This window comes from Triticum dicoccoides, chromosome 5B (genome assembly GCF_002162155.2).
Source record: "Triticum dicoccoides isolate Atlit2015 ecotype Zavitan chromosome 5B, WEW_v2.0, whole genome shotgun sequence".
In the NCBI taxonomy this organism is placed as follows: domain Eukaryota; kingdom Viridiplantae; phylum Streptophyta; class Magnoliopsida; order Poales; family Poaceae; genus Triticum; species Triticum dicoccoides.
The window spans coordinates 701,045,519-701,066,862 of record NC_041389.1 but is presented as its reverse complement, the minus strand read 5'-3'; the positions used below and the strand labels follow the sequence as shown (position 1 = coordinate 701,066,862).

At 45.3% G+C, this 21,344-nt stretch overlaps 2 protein-coding genes and 1 pseudogene across 2 annotated transcripts; all 3 read right to left on the bottom strand.

Moving 5' to 3' along the window:
- Positions 1-1,846: 1,846 nt before the first annotated feature.
- LOC119312771 (phytosulfokine receptor 1-like) lies at positions 1,847-3,386 on the bottom strand. The gene has a single exon (XM_037588530.1). The coding sequence runs from the start codon at positions 3,377-3,379 to the stop codon at positions 2,105-2,107; it is 1,275 nt and encodes a 424-aa protein (XP_037444427.1). The 5' UTR covers positions 3,380-3,386; the 3' UTR covers positions 1,847-2,104.
- Positions 3,387-6,286: 2,900 nt separating this feature from the next.
- LOC119310600 lies at positions 6,287-9,720 on the bottom strand (annotated as a pseudogene).
- Positions 9,721-9,785: 65 nt separating this feature from the next.
- Positions 9,786-12,625, bottom strand: LOC119312770 (F-box/LRR-repeat protein At3g03360-like). The gene is made up of 4 exons (XM_037588528.1): positions 12,358-12,625; positions 11,128-12,024; positions 10,801-10,950; positions 9,786-10,673 (listed from the first exon to the last, which is right to left on the bottom strand). Exons 1-4 carry the CDS (start codon positions 12,448-12,450, stop codon positions 10,320-10,322), a joined length of 1,494 nt encoding a protein of 497 aa, XP_037444425.1. The 5' UTR covers positions 12,451-12,625; the 3' UTR covers positions 9,786-10,319.
- Between the last annotated feature and the right edge of the window lie 8,719 nt (positions 12,626-21,344).

Here is a 21,344-nt window from a genome sequence, read left to right as displayed (position 1 = left end):
AACCGTTGCAACAGGGGAGGCAATGGCGACAATGGGAACTACAACAACAATCCCTCTCCCAAACCAACGTGCCAAATCTTCGGGAAAATAGGACAGCCGACCTGGAGGTGTTGCAAATGGTACGATCCCTCCTACCAGGAAGGGGAGGAGAGATCGGCAAACATGGCCGCGCCCCAGTATGGAGTTGATACCAACTAGTATTTGGACAACGGTGTGATTGGTCACCTCACATGAGATCTAGAGAAGCTCATTGTTCGAGATCAGTACACTGGAAACGGACAGATCCACATGACGAGTGGTTCAGGTATGGCTGTTGAGCATATTGGTCACTCTCATATTCATACCCCTGATCGTGATCTTCTTCTTAAAAATATCATTCATGTGCCTGAGGCTAATAAGAGTTTAATCTCTGCTAGCTGACTACCTATTGATAACAGTTCATTCTTTGAAATTCACCCATATTTTTTTCTTGTAAAGGAGCGTGGAACAAGGAGAGTCCTTCGTCGAGGTAGGGGTAGGAGCGGTCTATACCCTAGAAAGCACAAGGGACAAGATGCCAAGAAGCAAGTGCTCGGTGCCATCAAACCCTCTTCAGAAAGCTGGCACCGACATTTAGGGCATCCATTATCCACTATTGTAAGGAAAATAATTTGCCAAAATAAGCTCCCTTGTATTAGTTTGTTCAACAATGAATTTTTTTTCTGACGCCTGTCAGAAAGGCAAAAGTCACCAATTGCTTTATTCAAAAGCAGTAAATGAATCAAAGTTTCCTTTGGAACTTATTTCTCCGATGTGTGGGGCCTAGCTGTTGAAACAGTAGGTCAAAAAAAAAATACTTGCCTCTTGACGAGATATAGACATACAGAGCGTAGCACAAATGTGTGGCTACACAGACATCGCGATGTACTGAGAAATTTTTGCCCCTTGATTGCAATAAATCTATAATCCTAGAAAAAAGAACACTTTTACACTCACAAAAAAACTTCGTTTCTCCGTGTTAGAGGTCGAACTGAACCCTGTCAGTTGTGCCTCACAGGCTTAAGGGGTACATAATAGTAGTGTAGTTGTGTTGTGTTGTCATTGTGCCGGTGTGCTCCTCACAAGCTTTCGATCTTGTTGTTGTGTGTTTGTGTGCTCATCCTGGGCTTGTAATGTTTCTTCTTCATCAGCAATGAAATACAACGCCGTTGCTTTTCCTCATAATCAAATATACATCGGTTGCATAATAGCTCCATTGTACGACCTTTTTTTATCGAACCATGGAAGCTTCACTAAGAAATTAACATCCAATTACAATCATCCAACAAGCTAGAAACTAGGAAGACCGGCCTTACATCAAGCGAACTATCAGTCCCCTCCAAAGTGCTAGCACGATTTGCACAAAAATAAGCAGGGACATTATCAGATCTCCCAACATGTTGAACTGAAAAGACACAAAAGTGGCAGCTAGCTCCCCAATTTTCTGTAGGATAGATGTAATAACAGAACGTGAATTGCAGCACAATGACCAGAGGATACATCACAGATAACTAACATATCCCGGTGTGGCTATGTTTTCTAAAACGTCGTATCTCTACACTGCCTTATCCATAGCCCCGTGTCCATATCCATCCCCGTACAGTGCAACTGAGCAGATGTCAACACAATGAGGGAGTAGACATGCACTAATGTTGTAGCACTACATAAGTGACCTGATGCCAACAACATTAATCTCTACTCTTTTGCTTCATTCCTTCATCCAAACATCCAAAACTGATGCATATAACCAGCTGGCATTAAGCTCAATAATAAAGCATCACACAACACATAGAGGAAGGGATTAAGAAACCACATCTAGACATCCACGATGCAATATTTGTATATAAGCAAACACGCTTGGTCTACATCAGCTATAAGCCGCCTATTGCTGTTCAGGTCAGCATTTCTATGTAAAGAAAAAACTGTAGACATCTTAGGGAGTACTTTTATTTGAAGTAGGAATAGGATGCTATATCCATGAAGTTACAAACGTGATTAGCCCCACCAAGTGATTGTAAGCCACACTGAACCTGGACAAGGTGATGAGCACCGTCAGGGAAGATGGAATCAATCCACTGACAGATCATTAACCTCCAGTTACGACTTTGTTGTTCCCAGATACGACATGGTTACTCCCAGATACGGTATTGTTGTTCCCGGTTACCATATTGTTCCTCCCGGATACAGTATTGTTGCTCCCATTTACGACATGGCTGGTATCACTTACAACATTATTGCTGCCAGATACAACATGGTTGCTGCCAGTTAGGACGTTGTTGCTCCCAGATACGACTGTGTTGTTGGTCCCAGATAGAGTGTTGTTGTTCCCAGATATGACAGTGTTGTTGTCTCCGGATAGAACATTGCCACCCCCCGATCTGACAGTATTATTGCTCCCAGATAAGACATTTGGTTGTTGTTGGAGTACTCTTCTGTTACGCTTCGCATACAATGGCATGTTAGTGAAAGCCATACCCACTGAACGATCAGCGGTGGCGAGGCATTTGAGGCATGTCAAACCCTTCGGTACCTCGCCAGCAAATGAATTATTTGAGACATCCAAGCAGCGAAGGTTGTCAAGCTCACCAATCCATGACGGGATGGTGCCAACCAATTGGTTGTTGGCAAGGGTGAGCAACTTGAGCGCGCTACAATCCGCGAGGCTAACCGGGAGAGACCCACTCAGGTTATTTGCCGAAAAGTCAACTAAAGCAAGAAGTGGCATGCCGGAGAAGTTGACACGAGCAATCGGACCAGACAGGGAGTTGTTCCGGAGGTTGAGCTCACTGAGAGAAGACAGTGATGACAGAGACGGCGGCAAAGATCCGGACAAGCCATTGGAGTCCATGGCCAAATGGTCGAGCGACATGAGGTCACCAAACACGTCAGGGAGGCGGCCGAAGAAGCGGTTGACCGACAAGTTCAGGAAGGTGAGGTTCTTGAGCTCGCCAAGGCGTGAGCTCAACTTACCAGTGAGCTCGTTGGACTCGAGGGAGAGCTTCCGCAACCCAGCGAGGCTGAAGAGCTCCTCGGGGAGGGAACCAACGAAAGAGTTGGAGCCGAGGAAGAGCTCCTCCAGCTGCGCAAGGCCCGCCAGGGAGGCCCCGGGGATGGGCCCCGCGAGGCCATACCCGGGAAGCCGTAGCACCGTGACACGGCCGCTGCTGCTGTCACAACCCACACCTTCCCAGTCACAGCACGAGGCGCCAAACCACGCGGCACGGAGAAGGACGCCCCCGCCACCGTGGTTCCCGGCAAAGCCCCGCAACGCACGGAGGTCGTTAGGGTGGCATGACTTAGTGTGCGCCGCCGGCAAGAGAAACGCCAAGAGGAGCAGCAGCAGCAGCCAGCATTTCGCCATGGTGGTATGTAACTATGTGTACACAAACGCAAGAACTCAGCAAGTGCTCTTGTCTTGGCACAAACTGCTTGGGTGGTGGTACATCTTATAGACTTGTTAACCATGCATTGCAATTGGTTCAGTGGTATAGTAGTACTAGTCAGTGACCACAACTGCTGCTAGTCAGTGGTTGAAACTTGATTTTCATGCACGGTCCCGTCCGTCGACTGAATTAATGGGTGCCCATGCGTTGCAAGTACTAATCCGTGCCCACGGCTTCGTGGATGGCTGAAGCTGGCAACTCCTGCTCCTAAACTCTACTAGTCCAGTAGGGTTTGTCAAAATTTCATAATATGCTGACCAATGCAAGGACTTTATCGACGTTTATACCAACTACTCCCTCCGTTTCTAAATATAAGCATTTTTAGAGATTTCAATACGGACTATGTATATAAACATATTTTACAGTGTAGATTCACTCATTTTACTCCGTATGTAGTCCGTATTGAAATCTCTAAAAGAGCTTATATTTAGGAACCGAAGGAGTAGAAAAATATCTGGTTATTGCTTCAGACCAAAGAAAATAACATCTCTGACTCTGATGAATACGATGATTTATTTCTTTTCCTCCTTGCTGGACACCTTTGAAAATGAAGGAAACTATGGACACACAAAAATGAAGAGAATCAGCACAAAGCATACACTTGGTTCGTCGTGTAGCCATATAGCGTCCTGGCTAAAACCATCAACAAATATAGAACCAAGATGATAAGAAACTAATGGTTCCTTTTCGAAAAAAAGAAACTAATGGTTACTTCTATCCTCCTCGCGCAGCAATGACTTGACAAGTAAGCACCACATGATAATCATTCGGCATGAAATAAGCGAAGCGTTGCCAAATCAAATTACCTTAGTAGGAGAAGGGCGGCTACATGCTCCAAGATGCCAAGAGCTTGTACTGGCTCGGCATCACCTTTTCATTCACCGCCTCGGAAAAAAATCAAGAGAAATCAATCCACCTCCTTCACATGAACGACCATGCTGTCCTCAGTTCAGTGATTTAGCCATAATCATAAAATGAAAAAACAAATAAGGAAAACCTAGATATAAGAAATAAATGGTCACACAAAATGTACTTGTAATTTTGTATATATAACAAAGAACTAATCCATCTTTTTTCTTGAAATGAAGAGCTAATCCATCTTCAAAGCCACTATATGCTCCATAGAATTTGAGCAATGGAACACTCAGGGCATTGATTTTCTGACGGCCCCAATTGTAGGTCGCTGCTGCTGCAGAGTGCTCTCCTCGCAGGGTCTATTTAGGAGGAAGTGAAGATGAAGGTGGAGACGTGGCAGAAGGCAAGGTGGCCAAGATGAACAATCAGAGGCGGCAGCAGGTGAGACATGTCCATACCCATGGGTTCCAAATCAGACATCCCCGTCCCTATGTAAACTTCGCACTTTAGTTCAATTTGTCTATCATTCATGGAATTATCTCCCGGTTATTTTGGTGCTGTAAAGGCCTCTGATTTGTCTCCACATCCATCTATCGTTCATGAAATTATCTCCCAGCTATTTTGATGCTGTAAAGAAGGCATTTGATTTCAGAAAGAAGATAGTGTGACTCACAAATGACGACGACTCGAGTCAGAAAGAAGACAAGATTGCTGGGTATAGACTATAGAGACAGTAGGTTTGCCTCAGTGAAAAAATAGTGTGCTATAGCAAAATCATGTTGATCTTAAAACACGCTACTAGCGAAACATTGTATACAGATTTATTTAACGAGTTAATCCTCAACATGTGATAGTCTGTTTAGGGCGCTATTTTTTTCCAGTGGTTTGCCCTAATCCATTCTTGTTTGTCAACTTTTCTGGGGTAGACTAATGTAAAGGACTTTCATGTCATAATTTTGCGCACACAAAAAGAGTATTAGCTTCGAGAACGCGCGTTACCTCGTCTAATAGAGCGTGTGGTACTGGTGAGTCGTGTAGTACGTCCATAGCCTACTGCAAGTATTATAGCAGACAAAAAAGCAGCAAAAGGACATGGTGAATCGGAGCCTGGGCTCATTACTCTCGATCTTGAACAGTAAATTCATTAAAAAAATGAATTATTTTGGCATGCAAGATGCTTGGGTGCGCAAAAAAAAATCATTGGGAGGAGATGAGCCTGGACTAGATAGCATTACCGCAATTACCGCGCGAGAGGCCGAACTGAACCCTGTCAGCCTGCATAAGGTGTATAGAATGGTATTCTACACCGGTTGCATAATACTGTGTATAGCTGATGTCAACACAATGAGGGAGCAGACAGTGCATTCACGCTGAGCAAAAGTCTAGCACTGCATAAGCGACTTTTTTTTTCTCAAAAAGGGGGTTTGCCCCGGCCTCTGCATCAGAACCTGCATAAGCAACTTGATGCCAACAACATTAATCTCTGCTCTTTTGCTCCATTCCTTCATCCAAACATTCGGCATCAATGCATGTAACATTGACATTTACACTAGAGAACTGTACAGCCAGCTCCCAGCTGATATTAAGCAGTTATAATTCACCATATGATCCATAGCCCAATCATCATATATATATAAGAAATCATCACACATCACAGAAAATGGAAAGAGATGAAATAATCACCACATCTAGAAATCGACGGTGCAAATTTATACATAAGCAAACACGCTTGGTCTACATCAGCTGCCGTCCGTCCATTGATGTTCAGGTGAGCATTTATGTACAAAGTTTTGTAGTAATCTTACGGGCATTATTATAAGGGAAACTTCATTTCTAGTACGAAACGGATGGTGTATACATGAAGTTACAAACTGCGATTGGCCCCAACAAGTGATTGTGAGCCACACTGAACTTGGACAAGGACATGTGAGCTCTGTGAGGGAAGACGTAATCAACCCACTAAGAGATCATTAACCTCCAGTTACAACTCTGTTGTTCCCATATACGACATGGTCACTCCCAGATACGAACATTGTTGTTCCCAGTTACCATATTGTTCCCCCCAGATACAACATTGTTACTCCCTTTTACAACATGGTCGTAGTCAGATACAACATTGTTGGTCCCTGAAACGACATGGTTGCTAGCAGTTAGGACATTTTTGTTACCAGATGTGACAGTGTTATCGCTCCCAGACACAGTGTTGTCGTTCCCAGATACAGTGTTGCCACCCCCAAATCTGACGGAGTTGTTGGTCCCAGTTATGACATTTGGTTGTTGTTGTTGGGGTGTTCTTCTATTAGGCTTCACATACAACGACATGATAGTGGGAGCCATACCCAATGAACCATCAGCGGTGGCGGGGCCTTTGAGACGTGTCAAAACCTTTGGTGCGTCGCCAGCCAATGAGTTATTTGAGAGATCCAAGTAGCATAGGTGGTCAAGCTCACCAATCCACGACGGGATGGTGCCAACTAATTGGTTGTTGGAAAGGCTGAGCGACTTGAGCTTGGTACAATCCGCGAGGCTAATCGGAAGAGACCCACTCAAGTAGTTGGCGGAAAAGTCAACCGAAGTAAGGAGTGGCATGCCGGAGAAGTTGACATGAGCAATCGGGCCAGATAGGGAGTTGTTCCGGAGGTTGATCTCACGGAGAGATGACAGTGATGACAGAGACGATGGAATCGATCCAGAGAATCCATTGGAATGCACAAAAAAAATGGTCCAGTGACGCGAGGTCACCAAAGACGTCAGGGAGGCGTCCGGAGAAGCAGTTGACGGACAAGTCCAGCAAGGTGAGGTTCTTGAGCTCGTGGACGTGTGAGCTCAGCTGTCCAGTGAGCTCATTGGATTCGAAGGAGAGCTTCCGCAGCCCAACGGGGCTAAAGAGCGAGGTAGGGAGGGAGCCCGTGAAAGAGTTGGAGCCGAGGAAGAGCTCCTCCAGCTGCGCAAGGCCCGCCAGGGATACTCCTGGAATGGGTCCCGCGAGGCCATACCCTGGAAGTCATAGCACTGTGACACGACCTCTGCCGCCATTGCAGCCCACACCTTCCCAGTCGCAGCACGAGGCACCGGTCCATGCGGCACGGAGAAGGGCGCCCCCACCACCGAGGTCCCCGGCAAAGCCCTGCAACGCAAGGAGGTCGTCAGGATGGCATGACTTAGCGTGCGCCGCTAGCGAGAGAAACACCAAGAAGAAGAGCAGGAGCCGGCATTTAGCCCATGGTGGTATGTAAATATGTGTGCACAAACGCAAGCACGCAGCAAGAGCTCTTGTCTCAACACAAACTGCTTGGGTGGTGGTGCATCTTATAGACTTGTTAGGCTACCCGTAATGCGAGTATCATAGGTAGTATTATGCATGTCAACTAGGCAATTTTGATGAGGTGACATATAATTAAATGATGAAATAGAGTGTTGAGTATCATATAATGATACCGTATCATACTAAATGATGTGGTACTATGTTTCACGCATGACAATAAATAAAGTTCTTATGATACCAATATATGATACTATGCACTACGAATGTAGTATCATACACTAGTATCATATGCATGGTACTAGTATAAGATACTCCCCACTACAACCAACCTTAGGCTGACTATAGTGGTGGTATATTAGGTAGTATCATGCACTTGGGAATAGCAAATACGATGATGTGACAGAGAATTAAAGAAGAGAGAGGGGGTTAGAGTAACATACGTAGATACTGTATCATATTAAATGCTATGTTATTTTGTGTCATGCATATTAATAAATAAGATAATCTAAGATACTACTTCATAATGGTACGCATTATAAAGGTGGTATCATACGCTAGTATCATAATACTAGTACTCCCTCCGGTCCTTTTTACTCCGTGTATTACATTTTTGCCAAGTCAAACATTGCAAAGTTTGACCAAATTTACATTAAAAAATATTAATATCTACAATAACAAATATATACACTATGAAACTACATTACATAACAAATCTAACAATGTTTATTTGGCATTGTGAAAGTTGATACTTTTTTCTATATGTTTGGTCAAAATAGAGATACGTACTTTGACTTTGGACAAAACTTATATGCAAACTAAAAAGGACCGGAGGGAGTATATGATACTCCCCACCATGAGTAACCTTAACCATGTGTTGCAATTTGTTCAGTGGTAATAGTCGGGGCCCACAAGCCTACAATTGTTTTTTTATGAAATACACAATTGATTGAAACTCAATTTTCATGCACGGTGCTGTCCGTCGACTGAATTGGTGGGTGGCCATGCGTTGCAAGTACTAGTCCGTGCCCACAACCGCCATCTACCAAACTTGATTTTCAGGTATGTCGACTAAAATTCGTGGGTGACTCAAGCTGGGAACTCCTGCTCCTCAACTCTACTGGTTCCCTCCTATTGTCGTCGACAGCTGCACTAGATAGTCCAGTAGGGTTTTGTCGATTTTTTGAAAGCTGGTTTTATCGACGTTTATACGAAATAGAAGAATATCCGGGCATTGCTACGGACCATAGAAAAATAATGTCTCTAACGATATGATAATGTATTTCTTTTTCTCCACACTGGACACCACTAAAAATTAAGGAAATCATGAAAGCCAAAAAAAATGAAGGAAATTGGCACAAAGCACACACTTGGGGCGTGTTTGGTCGCTTGGGTGCATCTAGCATGCATTGCATGAAGGAGCTTGGTTGGGGCTGCCTGGTTGAGCTCATGCAAAAATGAGTTGAAATGTGTGTTTGGTGTCAGATGAGAAGGATCCGAGAGGGATGGGAACTGATGGAAGAGGGGTGGGAGGAGGAGAGTTCAACCTCTGCGCGGAGAGGATGCGTGCCGGCGACGTGCCCGCGAGGCGACGAGGCAGCGAGATCCGTTCGCACGAAAGAGGAGAGGGGTGGGGAGAGCGACGCGGATGCGGGTGTGAATCCACATGGAGAGAAACCCTAGCCCTCTTCGCTCGCGTGGGTGCAAGCTCACGGAAACGGCCAAAACTTGCGTGCGAGCTCAACCTGGCTGGAGGGGCGTATTTTGCATCAGTCGGGCCTAGCCCAGAACGACGTGCGGCCTACCAAACGTTGCGAAAATTGCATGGTGGGTACGATGCAGGTGCGAGGCAAGAAACCAAACACGCCCTTGATGCACCATGTAGCCATATAGCGTCCTGGCTAAGACCATTAACAAATATAGAACACAGATGATAAGAAACTGGAGTAATGGTTACTCCTTGCACAATAGTAATTGGTTGATTTGTGCATCCATAACTTGGATGATGACTAGACACCACAGCGTCCTGAAATAAGCGAAGCATTGCCGAATCAAATTGTCCCAGGGGAAGAAAGCCCGCACCATGTACATGCTCCAAGATACCAAGAGCTCGAACTGGTTCCGCACCATCTTCTCATTCATCACCTCGACAAATATCAAGAGAAACCAATCCACCTCGTTCTCATGAACAACCCAGCCATGCTCAGTTTAGTGATTTAGCCATATATAATTATAAAATTGTAAAGAAACAAGGAAATCCTAGTTATGAGAAAATAAAGGGCCACACAAAATCTGTTTGTAAAATTGTCTTTAACAGCACCAACTGATACTATCTGAGTTTTCTCCACATCTGTCTATCGTTCATTTAATTATCTCCCAGATATTTTTCTGCTGTAAAGAAGGCCTTTGATTTCACAAAGAAGACGGCGCGACTCAAAAAGATGACGACTTGAGTCAGAAAGAAGACAAGTTTGCAGGGTACAGAGACAGCAATACTGACTCCCTGAATGCATGGTCAGGATGAAATCCATTGATGAGCTGCATAAATTAACCACTGCGCCACGGGTAACCAAAAGATATCATCTTCTCGCTTCGTTAGTTATCTCCAGTGAAGAGTGTGTTGCTTGCAGATTGTCATAGTGCTGGTTGTAAGACAGGTCATGTGCCTAGATCAAACATCCCAATCCCTGGTAATTATAAGTATAAAAAATTGTTTGGATTGAGATATGTCATCTCTCTTCTTACTCGTAAAAGATTATCTCTGGCGAGAAAATGCCATCTCTAATCCGCTTAACCACCATTTCTTGCTCATCTTCCTTCCTTGGAAATCTCGAAGGACGAGATACCTTAAGGACATCGCAGTCACCGCACTGCTCCTCATCTCTCAGAACTATCTTCTGCAAGTTGGGAGATCGCTCCAACATGGATCTTATAAATGTAAATTGTTGTTCTTGCGATTTAAATCCAGCGAATTCTAGCTCTTTCAGAAGCTTGTTCTCGGAGCTGCTATCCAAGTGCATTTCCCACTTTGGACTCCTTCTGTCAAGGTAGGAAGCGGGTCTGGCCTCACCCACATCACATGTATGCTCCCATACCTGTATTTGTGTGAGCAATTCATTAGAACTGTCATAGGAATCAAGTTTTAAATAACTTTGCGCTAAAATTGTGAAAAACTGAAGCTCCAAGTGTGAGCAAGAAAAGAAACACAGACAAAGACATCACCTCAATATGTAACATTTCGACAGATGGTGCTGCTACAAGAAAGGCCGTTGTCCATGAAATGTCAAATTCAACAAATATACCACGTACGTACAGCTTCCTTAGCTTGCTGAATGCGGTGCGGAGTTCCTCCATTTCAGGTTCCAACCAAAGCTGACCACAACATTAATTAATTATAAATAAACAAACAAAACAAGAATTGATAGTTTGCAAGCACATAGATGAGATCATCAAAGAATTTACAGCTACGTATTTTCTCTATCATACATAACACATCCATGATATAACAGACGACATGACAAAACCAAATAAAGTAGGAGTAGTACTTACGGTTTCACCTTGGAAATCCAATGTGAGAGTATGTATGCTTGTTACTCCATGTAGAAGCTCACTTAATTTAAATATGTGTTCCTCACAAACTGAACCGCATGAGAGTATTAATTGCCCAAGTGATGGGACAAAACCAAACGTCAACGGGGCAGACCGAGATATCCAAGACTCGCAAAAGAACTTCTCCAATTTAGGGAGGCAGACAAGGTCGATTCTCAGAAAGCGACACTTCTCAATTTCAAGAACAGAGAGTTTTGAGTTTGGTGCATCAATCTTAAAGATAGAGTAGGAACCAGTATCACAATAATAAAGGGTTAGATGCTTAAGTTGCTTGCAGCAGTCAAAAAGGACATGGTGCATGTCCAATTTGTCAAAGCCTACATTTTTTAGAAAGAGCTTTGTGAGGCAGTGGAGCACACTAGGGTGGGCAGTGAAAAAATCATCTATGTCTTGAGCTCGCTGTTGCATCTCTTCGTCACTACGGTCGAGACTCCGTGTCTCATCAAGAATGCCGAGATCCAAATCTTTCAACAAGCCACTGTCGATTGCATCACCTAACAGTGGCCCAACTTCACAAAGGAAAGTGTTGATCAAATAGAGGTTAAGGCACAAACTTGAGACAGTGGATCCTCTCTGTTGTTTATCCAACAAACTCCTGGTTGCCTTGGTCAAAGACGCCATGGCTTGTTCCATATCATTTGCCTCAACAGGGTCAGCGCACGGAGCGGATAGGAAATCCTGGACATCGATGCTGAGCTCAGGCAGCAACCAAGGCAGATGCCTCCACCGTGTAGAGAGCACACTTGTCCTTGTAGCCACAAGTGAGCTGAGCCTCCCCAAGATGGACAGTAAGATATCATCAGTGAGAGCGCTGATCCTATCTTCGTCGTCCAGTTGCTGCAACATAAATCAAGCATCCATTATTTAGCTGCCACATACGTAGTAGCTTTATTCAGAAATAGCAAAACAGAGCATAGTTACATAGGGTGACAGGAACTACAATCTCTATAGCCCGTAAATTGTTTGATTATCTCTACTGCTGCTGCTACTGCTTCTACTAGTACAGTATATCAACTCTGAAATTAGAATTCCAAGATGGAAACGCAACTACGGCTGTTGATCTCTATGTCAGAGGCGGCCGAAACCCTCGGCGACGCGCAAGCGCAACAGGTCGGGTGTGACTCGACGGAGCTAGCGGCGGAAAGAAGTAACGCAGGAGCAGGGTTTCACCTTGGGGCTGCACGTGCGGAAGTCGTCGGCGCTGAAGAGCCCGCTCCTGAGGTCCGGCGGGTACTCCTCCCTCGGCTCCTGCGCGGCGACCATCGGCAGCGGCGAGGCGGGTTTCCTGGGAGACGATGAGGGTGACACCGCGGTGGGGTGGGGGCGGAGATGCTTCTCCGCAACGCTGGCGGCGCGCGGGAGGAGGTACCCGGCGGCGAGAGCGCTTCTTCCGTGGAAGAGCCGGCGGTGAGCAGCCACCGGAGGAGTAGGGATTGGGAATTTTTGGGTTGGGCTGGATGGGACTGCGACGCAAGGCCTAAGCAGTTGGGCGAAAAGGAAACTTGGGACTGGGCCTACATGGTTTCCTTCTGTAGACAAATGGACCGGCCCAAAATGTGGTGTCTCCCAGCATTTCCCAACGAAGGAAATGATGATTCTAAGAAATTTTGGGCAAGCCCTAAAAAAATACTCGTCCGTTCCTAAATGTAAGTCTTTGTATAGATTCCACTATGAATCATATACAAATGTATATAAATGCATATTAAGAATAGATTCATTTATTTTTCTTCGTATGTAGTCCACCTAGTGGAATCTCTACAAAGACTTATATTTAGGAACGGAGGGAGTATATATTTTGGGCACAGTAAGAGAATGAGAATAAGATATGCTCAAAAAAAAGAATGAGAATAAGAAGCACTGAATAAGCTAGGAAAGAACTAACACAGCCTAATGTGGATGGGGGCCTCGGTTATAAGGATATGCATTCTTTTAATATGGCCATGCTAGCGAAACAATGATGGAGGTTGATGTCGTGTCGGATCCTGCTACGTCCCCGACTGCACGGGTGCTCAGAGTCAAATACTACCCCAATGGGGGTTTGTTGAGTGCAGAGCCGAATGATGGTATATCATATACTTGGGGCAGCATTTCCCATGGCATAGAATTGTTAAAACATGGTGTTACCAAACAAGTTGGTGATGGCTCCAGCATTGACATTTTGGCTGACCCTTGGCTGCCCAAAAAGTGGTCCCGGTGACGAATTACGCCTCTTGTGGCGATTTATTTCTGACGAGAGTTGAGGACCTTATTGGCCCTCATCAATACTGGAATTACACTATACGCCGAGTGCCAGAAATACTCGGCAAAGGGTCTAATACACTTGGCAAAGCCTTTGTTGTGCATTGTTCTCACGGGAGTGGCAACTTGCTTGTCACTCTTCTTAAAGTTCCCGTTCTTTTCCTTTGCCCTTTTTTTTCTTGAAACTAGTGTTCTTGTTAACCATCAACACTTGATGCTCTTTCTTGATTTCTACCTTTGCCGATTTCAGCATCGCGAAGAGCTCGGGAATATTTTCCGTTATCCCTTGCACATTATAGTTCATCACGAAGTTATAGTAGCTTGGTGATAGTGAATAGAGAATTCTGTCAATCACTATCTTATCTGGAAGATTTACTCCCACTTGATTCAAGTGATTGTAGTACTTAGACATTTTGAGCACATGCTCACTTGCTGAGCTATTCTCATCCATCTTGTAGGCAAAGTATTTGTTAGAGGTCTCATACCTCTCGACATGGGCATGAGTCTAAAATACCAATTTCAGCTCTTGGAACATCTCATATGCTCAGTGGCGTTCAAAACGTCTTTGAAGCCCCGATTCTAAGCTGTAAAGCATGGTGCACTAAACTATCAAGTAGTCATAATATTGAGCTTGTCAAACATTCATAATGTCTTCATTAGCTCCTGCAATAGATCTGTCACCTAGCGGTGAATCAAGAACATAATTCTTCTGTGCAGCAATGAGGATAATCCTTAGATCATGGGCCCAGTCCATATCATTGCTACTATCATCTTTCAACTTATTTTTCTCTAGGAACATATCAAAAAATAAGGAAGCTATATCGCGAGCTATTGATCTACAATATAGATTTGCAAATACTATCAGGACTATGTTCATGATAAATTAAGTTTAATTAATCAAATTACTTAAAAACTTCTACTTAGATAAACATCCCTCGAGTCATTTGAATGATACATGATCCAAATCAACTAAACCATGTCTGATCATCACGTGAGATGGAGTAGTCATCAATGGTGAAAATCTCTATGTTGATCATATCTACTATATGATTCACGTTCGACCTTTCGGTCTCAAGTGTTCTGAGGCCATGTCTGTACATGCCAGACTCGTCAAGTTTAACCCGAGTATTCCGCATGTGCAAAACTGTCTTGCACCCGTTGTACGTAAACGTAGAGTCTATCACACCCGATCATCATGTGGTGCCTCGAAATGAAGAACTGTAGCAACGGTGCATACTCAGGGAGAACACTTATACCTTGAAATTTAGTTAAGGGATCATCTTATAATGCTACTGCCGTACTAAGCAAAATAAGATGCATAAAGATAAACATCACATGCAATCAAAATATGTGACATGATATGGCCATCATCATCTTGTGCTTTTGATCTCCATCTTCAAAGCATCGCCATGATCCCCATCGTCACTGGTTTGACACCTTGATCTCCATCGTAGCGTCATGGTTGTCTCGCCAACTATTGATTCTACAACTATCGCTAATGTATAGTGATAAAGTAAAGCAATTACATGGCGTTTGCATTTCATATAATAAAGAGACAACCATAAGGCTCATGTCGGTTGCTAGTAACTTTTACAAAACATGAGCATCTCATACAATAACGTATATCACATCATGTCTTGACCATATCACATCACATCATGCCCTGCAAAAACAAGTTAGACGTCATCTACTTTGTTGTTGTAAGTTTTACGTGGCTGCTATGGGCTTCTAGCAAGAACCATTCTTACCTACGCATCAAAACCACAATGGTGTTTTGTCAAGTTTGTTGCTTTAACCTTCAACAAGGACGGGCCGCAGTCAAATTCGATTCAACTAAAGTAGGAGAAACAGACACCCGCCAGCCACCTTTATGCAAAACTAGTTGCATGTCTGTCGGTGGAACCGGTCTCATGAATGTGGCCATGTAAAAGGTTGGTCTGGGCCGCTTCATCCAACAATATCGTCCAATCAAAATAAGACGTTGGTGGTAAGCAGTATGACTATCACCGCTCACAATTCTTTGTGTTCTACTCGCGCATATTATCTACGCATAGACCTAGCTCGGATGCCACTGTTGGGAAACATAGCATGCAATTTCAAAAAAATTCTACGCTCACGCAAGATCTATCTAGGAGATGCATAGCAATGAGAGGGGGAGAGCATCTTCATACCCTTGAAGATCGCAAAGCGGAAGCGTTTATCAACGCGGTTGATGTAGTCGTACACCTTCATGATCTGTCCCGATCAAGTACCGAACGTACGGCACTGATACGTCTCCAACGCATCTATAATTTTTTATTGTTCCATGCTATTATATTATCTGTTTTGGATGTTTAGTAGGCATTTATATGCTATTTTATATTATTTTTGGGACTAACCTATTAACCGAGAGCCCAGTGCCAGTTTCTATTTTTTTTTTTGCCTATTTTAGAGTTTCTCAGAAAAGGAATACCAAATGGAATGAAACTTCCGCGATGATCTTTCTTGGACCGGAAGGAAACCAGAAGACTTGGAGATGAAGTCGGAGACGCAACGAGGCGGTCACGAGGCAAGAGGGCGCGCCCAGGGGGTAGGGCGCGCCCCCTACCTCTTGGGCCCATCATAGCTCCCCTGACCTAGCTCCTTCGCCTATATATACTCTTATACCCTAAAACATCCAAGGGAGCCATGAAACCACTTTTTCACCATCGCAACCTTCTGTACCCGTGAGATCCCATCTAGGGGCCTTTTCCGGCGTCCTGCCGGACGAGGATTCGATCATGGAGGGCTTCTACATCAACACCATTGCCTCTCTGATGAAACATGAGTAGTTTACCACAGGCCTGCGGGTCCATAGCTAGTAGCTAGATGGCTTCTTCTCTCTCTTTGATTCTCAATACCATGTTCTCCTCGATGTTCTTGGAGATCTATTCGATGTAATATTCTTTTGTGGTGTGTTTGCCTAGATCCGATGAATTGTGGATTTATGATCAGATTATCTATGAATATTATTTGGTTCTTGTCCAAATTCTTATATGCATGATTTGATATCTTTGCAAGTCTCTTCGAATTATCGGTTTAGTTTGTCCTACTAGATTGATCTTTTTTGCAATAGGAGAAGTGCTTAGCTTTGGGTTCAATCTTGAAGTGTCCTTTCCCAGTGACAGTAGGGGCAGCAAGGCACGTATTGTATTGTTGCCATCGATGGTAAAAAGATGGGGTTTTCATCATATTGCTTGAGTTAATTCCTCTACATCATGTCATCTTACTTAATGTGTTACTCTGTTCTTTAGGAACTTAATACTCTAGATGCAGGTAGGAGTCGGTCGATGTGTGAAGTAATAGTAGTAGATGCAGAATCGTTTCGTTCTACTTGACACAGATGTGATGCCTTTGTTCATGATCATTGCCTTAGATATCATTATAAGTATGCGCTTTTCTATCAATTGCTCAACAGTAATTTGTTCACCCACCGTAATATTTGCTATCTTGAGAGAAGCCACTAGTGAAACCTATGGCTCCCTGGGTCTCTTTTCTATTATATTGAATCTCTTTTACATCTTACTAGTTTCCGATCTACTATTTTGCAATCTTTTACTTTCCCATCTATAAACCAAAAATACCAAAAACATTTACTTTACCGTTTATCTATCTCTATTAGATCTCACTTTTGCAAGTGAACGTGAAGGGATTGACAACCCCTTTATCGCGTTGGGCGCAAGTTGTTGATTGTTTGTGCAGGTATCCGGTGACTTGTGCGTTGTCTCCTACTGGATTGATACCTTGGTTCTCAAACTAATGGAAATACTTACGCTATGTTTCTGCATCACCCTTTCCTCTTCAAGGGAAAACCAACGCAAGCTCAAGAGGTAGTAGGCACCTCCGCGTTCAGCACACGTTCAGCTTGATGACGTCCTCGCCTTCTTGATCCAGCAAGAGGGGCGAAGTAGTAGACGAGTTCCGGCAACACGATGGCATGGTGACGGTGTTGGTGAAGAACAATCTCCGCAGGGCTTCGCCAAGCACAACGGAAACTATGACGAAGAATAAACTAGAGGGACTGGGTTGCCGGCACACGGCTTGGTGTTTCTTGATGAGTTCCAGGTGCTAGCCCTGCCCCTCTATTTATATGTCGAGCCCTAGGGTCGAAACTTGGAGTAAAAGCCTCCTTAAAGTCGGTTTTACCCGCAAGGAAGAGTCATTCTTGGACTTCCAGGACCAGACGCCACGGTCCTTGGCGTCCGGCCCAAACACTACGGGTCTCGGCGTCTGGCCCAGGGCCAGACGCCAGGGTCTCCGGCATTTGGCCCCCTGGCCTCCGCAAAACTCCTTTATTTGCACTGAACTAAAGCCCCGTGGGCTTCACCCCTTGGCCGAACCATATCATCATATATATCAATATTTACCTCCGGAGCTTCTCGTCATGTCTGCGATCTCATCCGAGACTCCTAACAACATTTGGTCACCAACATACATAACTCATATAGTACTATATCGTCAACGAACGTTAAGCGTGCGGACCGTACAGGTTCGAGAATTATGTAGACATGAGCGAGACACCTCTCCGGTCAATAACCAATAGTGAAATCTAGATGCCCATATTGGCTCCTACATATTCTACAAAGATCTTTATCGGTCGAACCTTATGACAACATACGTAATTCCCTTTGTCTATCGGTATATTACTTGCCCGAGATTCGATCTTCGGTATCTTCATACCTAGTTCAATCTCGTTACGGTAAAGTCTCTTTACTCGTTCCATAATACATCACCTCGTGACTAACTCCTTAGTCGTTTGCTTGCAAGCTTATGATGTGTATTACCGAGAGGGCCCAGAGATACCTCTCTGATACTCGGAGTGACAAATCCTAATCTCGATCTATGCCAACCCAACAAACTCCTTCGGAGATACCTGTAGAGCATCTTTATAATCACCCAGTTACGTTGTGATGTTTGATAGCACACAAGGCATTCCTCCGGTATCCGGGAGTTGCATAATCTCATAGTCGAAGGAATATATATTTGACATGAAGAAAGCAATAGCAACAAAACTGAACAATCATTATGCTAAGCTAACTGATGGGTCTTGTCCATCACATCATTCTCCTAATGATGTGATCCCGTTATCAAATGACAACTCATGTCCATGGTTAGAAAACCTTAACCATCTTTGATCAACGAGCTAGTCAAGTAGAGGCTTACTAGAGACACGGTGTTTGTTTATGTACTCACACATGTATTTAGGTTTCCGATCAATACAATTCTTGCATGAATAATAAACCTTTATCATGAATAAGGAAATATATAATAACAACTTTATTATTGCCTCTAGGGCATATTTCCTTCACCTAACAATTGTAGGACATGAGCACGAAAGACTTTAGTCAGGACATTGTTTTGTCCATTCAGTTCATGTTGTCATATGTTGAGGACTCCTAGCCCGAGGAGATGGCTCAAGATTCTGAAGTGTTCAAGGGGCCAGTTCAGTTGCCAACATTTGTGATTGTCATGCCTAGTGGTGCAATGGTTCCCGCACATAAGGCAAAACCATCAAGGTTGGGAAGACAAAGGTCTCTAGTAGGGGGAAGACAATGAAATGACAAGCTTTCATGTCCACCTTCATGCTTAACAAGATGCATGAGATCATATCCAGTTAGGTGAGAACAACAAGGGCTTTAAGGAGGTGCACCTGAACCGTTGTCAAGCATGTCCTCTAGTTTTGTAGCCAAGAGGTCACCTCAATCCGGTCTACAACCACCTTAGGACCTAGATAGCCAGATGGCTCCAAGTGGCTCAGGGACCTTACCGGTGCACAGTGAGATCAAGACACCTTCACGATCCTGTTCAAGGTCGAGCACTACCAAGGCCACACCACAGTTATATCACAATCACTTGGTACACTACTTTAGCATCTTGATCATGCCTATCACAACTAACACCATTCTGTTTCTATGTTAGGACCACCTCAAGGACGCCGAGTTCCTCAACACTCCCATCCAGAACTATGTAACAAGCCAATCCATTGGTGGAACGAGGATGGTAGGTGGCCCTAAGAGGCTGTGGTTGGCAATCACTAATGGAGTGCTCATTGAATGAAGCAAACGAAGGCAGAAGCAATGGCATGCAGGTTCTTCACTGCCATCTAACCTATCCTTTTGTGTGATAACGTGTTGATATGTAAAGTGAATGAATGTTCAACCGAGACTTTCATTTGGTTGAGATTGTCTAGGAGTCTGTTTTGTGTGCGTTTTGCAACTCTGATCCAGTGTGGTATTTGTTAGATGTGTATAGTCCCCTTTTTGGTATATCCCCATTGTATAAGGGGTTTCCTGCACTTTGACACACATGTATATGTAATGGCCTTTGGCCCTCAAGAAATACTAGTTGCTCACTTATCCAACATGGTATCAGTTGCTAGGTTCCTCTTCCTCTCCCGCATGCTGCAGCTCCATGCCTAGCTTTCTTGTCGCCCGCCACCTCCTCCCCCGTCGCCGGCCACCTCCTCCCCCTTCACCGGCCACCTTCTCCGCGCCCGGCAACTCCCGCCGTGCCCGCGTGCTCAGTCTAGGCCAGGCCGCGCCCTTCCTAGCTGGTTGCGCCCAGGCCGCCCCCCGGCCGCGCTCTTCCCGCCCGGTTGCGGCCTGGCTGTGCCCCGGCCGCGCTCTACCCGCCCAGGCCGCGCCCCGGCCACGCTCTCCCTGCCCGGCTGCGACCAGCCCGCGCCCCGGGCGTGCCCCTGGCTACCGCTGCTTCTTCCATCTGCCCCGGCCGCGCCTCTGGCAGCGAGTCCCCAGGCCGCCCTCGTCCCACATCTGGCTGGCTGCTGCTGGCCCATCTGCTACCGCAGGAGCAGTCCAGGGCCGGCCCTCCTCGTGGCTTCCCACTTCCTCCCGATTCCCCACTCGGGGCTGCATCGGGCTAGCGTGAGGCTCTCAGCCCCGATCCAGATCGGGGAGAGTTGACCAAAAAAACAGAGGAGAAAACAGAGTTCCCTCATGTCTTCTTCGGGCTATGTTGTTGTTCCTCGGTGCTCAGTGATCTTCGATGGCACCAACTATGCTGAGTTTGTGGGATTCATGCGCATCCATATGCGTGGTCTTCTTCTCTGGGGTGTTCTTTCTGGCGAGGTTCCCTGCCCGCCATGCCCTGTTGCACCTGTGGCCCCAATCCCACCGGTGCCGCCGGCACTTGCTCCTGAGGCTTCCCAGGCTAACCGGGATGCCGCCAAGGACCTTGATGATGTTGCAGTTGATGCCTATGATCAGCAGGTATCTGCTTACTCTGATGCTCTTTCGGCGTACCAGGATGATCTATCTGCTTACACTCTATGGTGCAATGACGATGCTCGTGCTGCTGCTGTTCTTACTGCCAGTGTCCTCCCTCAGTTTGCTTCGGACTTCATGGGACTTGGCATAGTTGCAGCGATGTGGTCTTATCTTTGTCAGCGCTATCAGCCCTCTGGTGATGCTCTCTATCTCTCTGTGGTACGTCAGGAGCACGCCCTCCAGCAAGGTGATTCCACTGTTGATGAGTTCTATTCACAGTGCTCTGCCATCTAGCGTCAGGTTGACTCCCTTCGGATAGTTGTTTGTGGCACCTGTCGTTGCTGTCAGACTACTCGATCTGATCTAGAGTTTCAGTGGGTCCATGAGTTCTTATCTCGTCTTCGCTCTGAGTTTGAGCCCAGACGTGCTCACTTGCTTGCTCGTGGTCGTGTTCCAATCTCGGAGGTGCTTGCTGAGCTTCGTGCTGAGGAGACCCGCCTTTGCTCTGCTGGTTTGCTGGTGGTCCCGTCTATGTCGGCTGCTCGGGCTCCTGTGTCGTCTGCTCGACTCATCGCTCCACCGCTCCTCCCCAGACCTTCAGGGGGGTGAGTCGCCCTGCTTATACTGAGAGGGGCCGATCGTGCCGTGACACCTTCTGTGGCTACTGCTCTCGGC

What these genes read in the sequence shown, in the direction of transcription:
- LOC119312771 (XM_037588530.1), bottom strand. Translation starts at nt 3,379, where the DNA reads ATGGCGAAATGCTGGCTGCTGCTGCTGCTCCTCTTGGCGTTTCTCTTG.
- LOC119312770 (XM_037588528.1), bottom strand. Translation starts at nt 12,450, where the DNA reads ATGGTCGCCGCGCAGGAGCCGAGGGAGGAGTACCCGCCGGACCTCAGG. An exon ending in TCCGCACGTGCAGCCCCAAG is followed by an intron (nt 12,025 to 12,357) that starts GTGAAACCCTGC and finishes TTTATGTTGCAG; the next exon opens with CAACTGGACGACGAAGATAG. An exon ending in TGGATTTCCAAGGTGAAACC is followed by an intron (nt 10,951 to 11,127) that starts GTAAGTACTACT and finishes TGTTGTGGTCAG; the next exon opens with CTTTGGTTGGAACCTGAAAT.